At 31.7% G+C, this 9,659-nt stretch overlaps 2 protein-coding genes across 2 annotated transcripts in view; one reads left to right on the top strand and one right to left on the bottom strand.

Moving 5' to 3' along the window:
• Nucleotides 1-4,483, top strand: part of LOC105619938 (lysophospholipid acyltransferase 5) — a 9,125-nt gene extending 4,642 nt beyond the window's left edge. Inside the window, exons 2-8 of the mRNA XM_012201455.1 lie at nt 1,949-2,056; nt 2,159-2,281; nt 2,996-3,111; nt 3,188-3,346; nt 3,479-3,715; nt 3,797-4,105; nt 4,202-4,483. Coding sequence (XP_012056845.1) covers nt 1,949-2,056; nt 2,159-2,281; nt 2,996-3,111; nt 3,188-3,346; nt 3,479-3,715; nt 3,797-4,105; nt 4,202-4,483 — 1,334 coding nt within the window. The remainder of the gene's footprint in view (nt 1-1,948; nt 2,057-2,158; nt 2,282-2,995; nt 3,112-3,187; nt 3,347-3,478; nt 3,716-3,796; nt 4,106-4,201) is intronic.
• A 2,128-nt stretch (nt 4,484-6,611) lies between these two features.
• The window catches only part of LOC105619926 (proline-rich proteoglycan 2-like), a 5,685-nt gene continuing 2,637 nt past the window's right edge, over nt 6,612-9,659 (bottom strand). Inside the window, exons 2-3 of the mRNA XM_012201444.1 lie at nt 8,525-9,001; nt 6,612-7,166 (exon numbers count right to left, since the gene is read on the bottom strand). Of these exons, the coding sequence (XP_012056834.1) occupies nt 7,059-7,166; nt 8,525-9,001 (585 nt within the window). The 3' untranslated portion in view covers nt 6,612-7,058. The remainder of the gene's footprint in view (nt 7,167-8,524; nt 9,002-9,659) is intronic.

The raw sequence follows: 9,659 nt of genomic DNA, 5'->3' as shown, positions 1-9,659 counted from the left end.
CGTATATATTATTTTATTTATTGGAAACTCTATAAAGCTAATAGGACCAAATCAGTAAAATCAAATCAGACTTATCGGAATTTTTAGTAAATTTTTTACTAAATTATATCATTATCGATAATTTTGTATCATGTGTTGTTTCGAAAAAAAAATCGTGGCGATGCTAGCTTTAATATTAAGCTGGCAGGACTAATTCAAAATAAAAGAAAAATATCAGAATAATAGTACAAATTCAATACGATTGAATTTGTACTATTTTGTATTGTCAAAAACAATTCTATGTTATATGTCATTTCCAAGAAAACAGTTGCGCTGCTAATTTAATATTTAAGCTGGCTGGATAAAAAAAACACAAAAGCAAAATTAATATAATTGAATTTGTACTAATTTGTACTATTGAAAATAAGTTAATATTTTACATGTTTTCTTTTTAAATGATGATGAATCTTTATTAGTATATATAATATTTATATAATCTATGAGGCATTCTACATTAAATTGGGCACCTTTGAAACATCGTCATTTTATTTTATTTTTAAATTTGCTAACATATGTATTCTACAGATAAAAATATGAGACACGTGTTTCGCGAAAAAAATCACATTTTTTAAAAATAAAATAAAATGACGATGTTTCAAAGGTGTTCGATTTGATATGGAATAGATTATAAATATTATATATACTAAGAAAGTCATTTAAGGAAAAAACATTTAAAGTATTAACTTACTTTTAATGGTATATACAAATTCAATTGTATTAAGTTTTGCCCTTGTGTTGTTTTTTTTATGATCTTTTATATGATCTTGCCAAATTAAATATTAAACTATCAGCGTCACTTTTTTTTTAGAAATGATACATAATATAGAATTGTTTTTGGCAGTACAAATTCAATCGTATTGATTTCTGATATTATTTTTCTTTTTTTGAATTGGTCCTGCCAGCTCAATATTAAGGCAGCAGCATCATGATTTCGTTCGAAATGGCATATGATACAAAATTATCATTAGTGATACAATTTAGTACAAAATTTACTAAAAATTTCGAGGTCCGATTTGATTCTGCTGATTTGGTGCTGTTAGCTTTATAGAGCTCATTTGGATACAATTTATAATAAGTAATCAATTTCATTTAAAATAAACGTTGATATTTGATGTTTGACGATATTTTTTTAAATCTGGTTTATTTTAATTAAACACACGAATGATTGCATTTATGTATGCAAGTAGAAAAAGCCTAATTGAAATCTCATTTTTAAAACATAATATCTGAAATGCTAACTTTAAACCTAAAAAAAAATTGAATATATCTGTTTTCTTTTGCTGATATCATAAAATATTTAATGACACTATTTAAAAGCATTTATGATAAATAAATATACATTATGATATAATGATATACGTTAGTTGCAAATGCAACTTTTACGGAGCAAAATTGTATTTGCGCATATTACAATTGATTAATTGAATTAAAAAACTTCAGTATGTAGCAGCTCAACAAGTACCATTTATTCTTATAATTTATTGCTGTGCACAATATAGTGGTGTTACATACATATATTAATATGCACAAATGTATGTAATATATGTAATATATGTATATATGTAAATACATATTTAATACGTACATATGTATGTTACATGACACATATATTATATGCTTTTTTATTATTTTAATTTTAAAAAATCATTCCAAACATACAACAAAATTTATTAAAACATTGATATAAATAACTTTGATCAAATTTTTAGAGGCTTTTTATAATATCACAATGTATAGATTTTATGTATTTATATAAAATTTATATATCAAAAAAAGATTAACATTTACTTACTCATTCAAAATTGATATACAAATGAAAAAACATAAAAAGGAGGACGTAAAAAATTATTAAAGTAACATTGAGTTGCAATGACCGAGAATAATAAGAAATTATGTAATTTGATTTCAGGATTCCCCGTTGCTCTTTTTCATAGATATACACTGTATGGCAAAGATCCCATTCGTCAGCACTTATTTTTCATAACATGCGGTCTCTTAATTGGTTACTGGAATTACGGTAATTTATTCGAACAGTATCTCAATTCGATTGACATGCAAATGACACACCAGCGTTTACCTATTCATAAAGACGATCATAATAATAATAATGATTTTGCAGATTATAACATACTTCATTCATTAACGGCGGTATGCGGAACGTATCTCATCCTGATGGTTCTCGACAGCACCGGGCTATCCGTCATAGCAACATTTCTTTTCAACATGATGTATCTACTTTACGGTAAAGCAACACAATATCAAATTTATTTATAGTCGAAAAATCAGTCGCATTTACATATTTATACCCTGCGGCACTATTTAGTATTTTTATTTAGTATTTTCGAGCTATCTGGCGCGATCGTGGACTTGGAATAATGCGTTTCCAGCAATGAATCTTTTTTGATTTATAATTTAAATTCACATTTCTCGTCTTCTCGGAAACTAAAACGGTGTAAGAAGTACAATACATATCTTAAAAATAAACAATTATAATGATAATGAAAAACAATTTTTTTGTATTGTAACATCTTAAGCCAGCGACATACATTCAAGTAAACTTATCAAGTATACTTGTGCAAGTTTATCCGAATGTGTGTTTTGTATTTGCGATAAATTGTACAATTTTGTTATCTACACGTTCCAATAGACTTGATTATCATGCTTGTGCACGTATACTTGATAAGTTTACTTTAATATATGCAACCGGGTTTATCTGTCATTATGTATTTGACATTTTAATCATTCGAATAGTTGAGGGCGATACGAAATAATTAATTTTTTAATTTTTTTTTGTCATATAATAATATATTTTTTGTATAATTTATTATATAATGTATCGAAATATTATTTTTTAGTTTTACAATCGTTTGCTTGCATTCGTAGACAACCTTCATCGTTTTCTCGTTCTTTTTCGTCGAGCTGCAAAACATTTAAACGAAATTATTTTTCAATACAGGCTATTATACCACCAGTACCCAAGGTTACGATATAAAATGGACAATGCCACAGTGTGTGCTAACCCTTAGATTAATAGGGCTTGCATTTAATTTATGGGACGGTCAGAAATATGATGTACGAAATGCTATTTTTTTCATAATTCTATTATCTCATTTATTTCTTGGCGTAATGATCACTGACTGTATTGTAGAAGAAGCTCTCCGATAATCAAAAGCAGATTATCTTGAAGAAACGACCATCGCTGTTGGAAATTGCAGCGTACGTGTATTTTCCAGGCGCCTTTCTGATCGGACCGCAATTCAGTATGCAACGATACTTGGACTATGTCAATGGTCAGCTTACAGAACGTGTATGTTAATAAATTGGAAAAATACTAATCTAATAGCTTTTAAATGTTTATTGACGAATTCGGGGATCATTTAGTTCTCCAGTTTCAGAAAATATGTCCAGTTAATATAAATAGCACGCTTTATATTTTTAGGATCCTCAAACTGGTGCTATCAAGCTGCCCAATTGTGTGTCGGCGGGATTCTTACGAGCTTTTATCGGATTCATATATGTCGTGATATTTCAAATCGGTACACTTTACGTTTCTGATCAGTATCTCTTTGAATCGTCATTCCAGAAGTTAAATTTAATAAAGAAATATTTGGTAATCGGCCTGTGGGGCCGCATTAATCTCTACAAATACATCAGCGTTTGGCTAATCACAGAAGGAGTATGTATAATTGAAATATAATTTTTTAATTTATCTGTATTTATAATATGTACTTTTGTATATATCGATTGTTGATATCAGGTTTGCATCGTCTTTGGTCTTACATATAATGGAAAAGACTCTGAAGGTCATGTTAAGTGGGACGGTTGTGCGAATGTTAAATTGCGAACATTCGAAACTACCATGCAATTCAATGACTACATTCTCTCTTTCAACATAAATACCAATCACTGGTGTGCGGAATATATTTACAAGAGGCTGAAGTTTCTAGGTTCAAAAATATATAGTCAAATAATGACGCTGCTTTTCCTTGCTCTCTGGCACGGTTTTCACTCCGGATACTATCACTGTTTCTTTATGGAGTTTGTTGTATTATACTTCGAGCGAGACGTAAGTATCATTCCTCACACAGAATTTTGCAAGATTTTTCAAAATTAGATTGCTTCTTGTTTAATCCTTATTTTCCATGTGATTTATTTTTCCTAGATTGGACCGGTATTAAAAAACAGCGAGATAGTACAAACGATGCTGAAAATACGATGGGAAGCACGCGTTCTCGCTTGGATCTTTCTGAAACTTTACACTTTTGTTTTCATGGGTTATAGCCTCATATCGTTCGTACTTCTCTCGTATCCGCGATATAACCACGTTTACTCTAGTATGTATTATTGCGGACATGTGTTCTTCCTCTCTTATCCGCTGCTCGCGCCTTACATTAAACGGTTGCTTGGTCAAAGACATGAACATCAGCGATTGCACCAAGAATAAGATAATTCCATCTTTCTTTTTTTTCCTCGATATATTAAGATATTGCTCTTGTACTTGTTTTTCCTTCCGTCATTCGGACCGATACTTTAGAAGACATACAGCTATAGTGTAATGGACGCTGATGTCAATTACAATACATTCACTTACAGTCACTAGTCTTCAAAAGAAATGTGATAGTGCATATCCAACGGAAGATAAGGGAAAAAAATAAAGCATATTATTATTACTATCGTGTTTCGTAACGGTTATGAATTCTTTAAAACATGATGTTGAATTTCCATCGCTTAAATATATCCTCGATGATCGAGTTTCGCAAATAAAAAATTCCTTTGAAGAATCTGTGACTGAAACGAAATAGCGATAGTAATGGAATATACGGATATTACTATTAAGAACATTATTAATTTGTAAATCGTTGCACCGTTTAAAAAAAAATCCGCTGGTCGGTAATTTCGTGTGCCTGTACTGCAAGTTTCTACGATCAAACTTTACGACACGAAAATTCAAGAAATATAATTCTACAATATAATTCAACAATATAATTCTAGATACTTCAGTATTTTCCTATAATAATATGTTCTTGCGTCTTCAATCATATTTTTGTATATCTAGCGTATTCAATTGAACAAAGTTTTATTTATATGTATATTCCATCGGTAATAAAATCTGTTAAAATGCATTATGCCTTTTAGTAATAAGGATTGTTATAATAACAATAAATAGTAGCGACTGCGTTAACTAGTCAAGTATCATATTATCTTAAAAAGACACGAAAAAGAAAGCAACTGTGCATTTAGGCAATAAGAACGTCTATTCAACAAAAATAAATTCAGAGTAATTGCATTACAGAGGATATTTAGAGAACAATACCGTGATTTTGTAAGCGCAAAAACAGCTAAAACAATATATCAAATATGCGTAACAATATATCGTGCACGATTTCAATTGAAATATATATTTTATCGTAGTGCTACGTTTTGCCGATCTAATTAACTGCAATTAACTGCGTTTTACTATACCTCTCTAGATGTAAATACGATGATAACAGAACGTAATTCTAGTCGGGTGTGTATCTTCTACCATATGTATGCACGCTGCATTAGTATCAGTATAAAATAATGCGAGAAGTGATTTTCAATCTTATATATTCGCAATTATTTTTGTAGATAAAAGTCTAACAACGATCTACCTATTTATTCGTATTGTAGTAGGAATACGCAGCTCTTATTACGCACACAGCCTTCGAACACACAGCTCATTGAAATTAAGAGAAACTAGTAGATATCAGTTCGATATACAAAATGTCCAGACTCTGACATTCTTTACGATCATTTGACATCCTATCATATTCAATGATCAAGTTAGATTGACAAGAAATTATTTGTAGTATTTTGCCTAACGACTTTAACTTGTCTCAAGTACGATTCCAATCTCTGAAATCTTTGATATAGTCGCGATATAGATTTATAAAAATTTACTTGTATAAGACTATACAATTGTAGCTCAATCAGAAGTTATATTGCATTTGCCGATAGCATTTATTATAGAATTGAAACTATAGGATGAAATAAGACGATCCGATATGATTGTTTTGATGCGACACTCTTGTACCTAGTTCATAAGCCGCAGAAGTGTGAATTTTAATTTGGGAATTTATCTATAATTAATTGTATATTAATTAATTATATTATAATTATATTATAATTGTTTGGCAATTATAATTTGGAATTATAATTATTAAATTGAGAGAAAATTAAAATTCACACGCTGATTGTACGTTTCATATTTAATGTAAAACGTAAGTATTTTTACGAATACCTTTTCTTGGAGTTTCATGTTCCAAATGTTTTCATTTTATTATCATTATAATAATTATAAATTTAGTTAAAAAAATAATATGTGCTGGAAAAGGATACATATTTGAGTATAGATTCAGGATTCTAAAACATTGTTTAAAGATTAATGTTTGCAAGTACGCTTGCGGTCTAGATTTCAACAATTTCGATTTTGTATCGCGTCATTAGTAAGACATGAACGAGAAATATGAGAAAGAGAGAGATTGTATGAAGAAACGAGAGGTAAAACTGGCGAAGAGAAAGGCGATGAAATGATTGAATTATGCCAAAAATTGTTTGATATAAAAAATGTATTTAAAATTATTTTCTTAAAAGATACAAAAGAAACATCGACATCTCATATATAAAAATATTAAAAATGATTCTTTTTTTTGTATTTCTACAAAGAACCATGACAAACATACTCGGTCGTTCAAGAACTTGTTATGTATGCGTATGTGTGAGTGTGAATGTATATGTGAATTGTATACGCGAGCGACATCATAGGCTTTGACAACACGAAGTGTCTGCCTTTTAAGCACCTTTAAAACACCATGCGGCCTATCTTACGAGATATAGGCGATATATACATCCCTCCTAAAATTATTAAGATCCATCCGGGCTTGCGCATTTGTGCTCACGTATCGCGAAACGGCTGCGAGAATAATCACCGTTAAAGATTTGTCTCCGTAAAATGCCGGAAGTCTCGAGGGTGGTGAAGATGTTCTCGTGCGATGAGCCTAATATGGTCCACTGGGGCCCGGGCCTGGTTGTGGTGCTCCATAACTGTCAATGGGTTGCCCTGGTTGTTGCCCCGGTGGTCCATATTCGCCGCCACCTTGCTCCTTCTGTAATGCATAAAAATAAATGCGTAAGAGACAAGACAAGAGAGAAAAAGAGAGATGACACGTGTCGTGCATATATGAATTTTATATATTATGGCTATCACGCAGCCATGATCTTTTCTGTGATGGCAATTAGCAGAGTTCGGTTAGTCTGCGTATTCGCGCATAATTTAAATTTTGCCAATAGTTTGTAGTTTACCTAGCAAGCCAAGCAATTTCAGAAAGCGACTTAGGCTAGAAGAGATTTTCAGCGGATAAATCGAAGAATACCCCCTGATCGACAAAAAAAGTAGATCAAGGGTCTCGATCCGATATTTGTAGTTTACTAAGCAGAGCGCAACGTGTATAGTGAAAGATATCTTTTGTAACGAAAAGTTATAACAACATTAGAGTGTGTATATAATTAATCCTTAAAACCTACTACGATTGTTGTATGTAGAAATCTCGACAAGTTCGCTTAGATAAGCGTTATGGGAACGATACTTGAAGAGAAATTCTCCATAATTATTCATCGTCGACACGGCAATCACCTTGGTAGTTTCGTTTTTCTTTTTTATAATGGAGCCGTGGAAAGATGATTCATGTCCGATTAACTGTAAGGTCGTTTGAAATATATGACGTGCAAATATCTCGCATCTAACATCCGGATTCCTTCATATTCAAAGCAAAAACATGCGCCGCTCGGCTCTTATCATCGAAAGCAATTTACATGCCGTGAGGCATACTTTCATCTTTCAGTGTTCGCCATTTAACCGAAATCGCTCCTCGATAAATTGCTTTGAAAGTAATAACTATCCGTACATGTATACGTTTGAGCAACATTTATGCTCTGAGTAACTGAAGATTACGCAACGCACTATCCGATGATAGAGACGTCGTTATTCTTGCCAAGATTCGAATTCACTTAAGCAATTTCATTTTTTAAACTGCATGTATTAGACTTATTTTTATCAAAAGATTAATTTTAATCTCTTTCTAATACTCTATCTTTTTCCAATTTATTCTTTCTAATTCTTAAAACTAAAAGAAGACAAAGAGTAAAGCAGTGATCGGATTAAAGATTGAGATTGAATTGTAATTTGATCAATCAAATTCACTGAACTTGATATTGGTTTTCTTTCTTCTGATCAGTTAAATTCTAATCCAATCTCAATCTCAATCTATAGTCTGATCATAGTTTTACTTTTTATCTTCTCCCAGTTTTAAGAATTAGGAAAAGATGGATAGAGACGTAAGTTAAATCAAGAATGTCAGATTAAGAAAGTTAATTTATATTGATATGAAATGATAGAACATGATGAATGGACGATGGTTACATCATCGAATAATAAAAAGAAAAGTGAAAAAAGATAAATCGTTACCTGAGTTTTATAGCGGATGAAGTAGACCTCCGGTTTGCTGGGCTGCGTCGGTGCTTGTGTTGGCAACACGATATCGGGCGCTTCTTCGGGTTTCTTCACCAAGACGTAGATCAATGTCTTCTCCTCATCCTGCTGCGGCAGCGGTGGCAGTTGCGGCGCGGTCGGCGTCGGCGGAGTTGGCGCCTTGATGAACACTATTTTGTAGTGTTTCTGGGGCGGCTGTGGTTGCGGCACATGCTTGGGCGCTTTGTATTCCGGCGCTTCCGGTGGCGGCACATGGACATATACGTGCTTTTGGATCACTCGGGCTTGCTGTGGCGGACCATAAGCCGGAGCTGGCGGCCCGTAGCCGCTACCATCGCCTCCACCACCGCCACCACCTCCAGAGGGTGGAAAGTATGAATTCACTGGTGGCTCCGGCGCTGGTTTCGCGACCGTTAGTGCGATCGACGAGCAGACGATCGCAAAAATCGTGCTCTGTTAAAAGAGAAAATAGGCATCATGATGATCGTGACTGCAATATTAACGTGATCGAAGAGAGTGTAGCGAAAGTTACAACAAAGATTTTGCTATCCTGTGAGATATATATGGCATTACATGCAACGGAAGTTGTAACACTTTTATTCAAAAATTTTACTTGCGTTATGTAGTATTTTGCAGAAAAGAATTGTTTTGATTATTTGAATAATTTAATGTTTTTTTTTAAATCAGAAACACAAAATTAAATTCCACTCAGAACAAAATTTTAGTGCGACTTCAATGCAATTGCTTTCATGCAAATTATACATTTTGTTATTAATAAAAATTATAATATTGATAAGAGGAGTTTTTGCATAGCAGCAAAAGATTGATTACAAGATAAGCGTTATAAACTGAAAAATGTACTAAATTTTAATAAATATTTTTCTAAATAATAACTAATTAAAAATTTACTAAATATAAACATTTATTTGGTACAGAAATCATTAATTTGATTTAATTACAATTTTTTATTGAATAAATATTTATTTAATATAAATAAATTTAATTAATGCTGTTGAAAACAATGTTATTAAAGTTTAGTAATTTTTTTCTCAGTATACATATAAATTTTAATCTGATCTAATTTAAAATGCATAATTTTTGTAATGTGCAT

Source organism: Atta cephalotes, assembly GCF_000143395.1.
Source record: "Atta cephalotes unplaced genomic scaffold scaffold00002, whole genome shotgun sequence".
NCBI lineage: Eukaryota > Metazoa > Arthropoda > Insecta > Hymenoptera > Formicidae > Atta > Atta cephalotes.
Note: the sequence above shows the minus strand (reverse complement) of the source record. Positions and strands in the feature narration are given on the sequence as shown.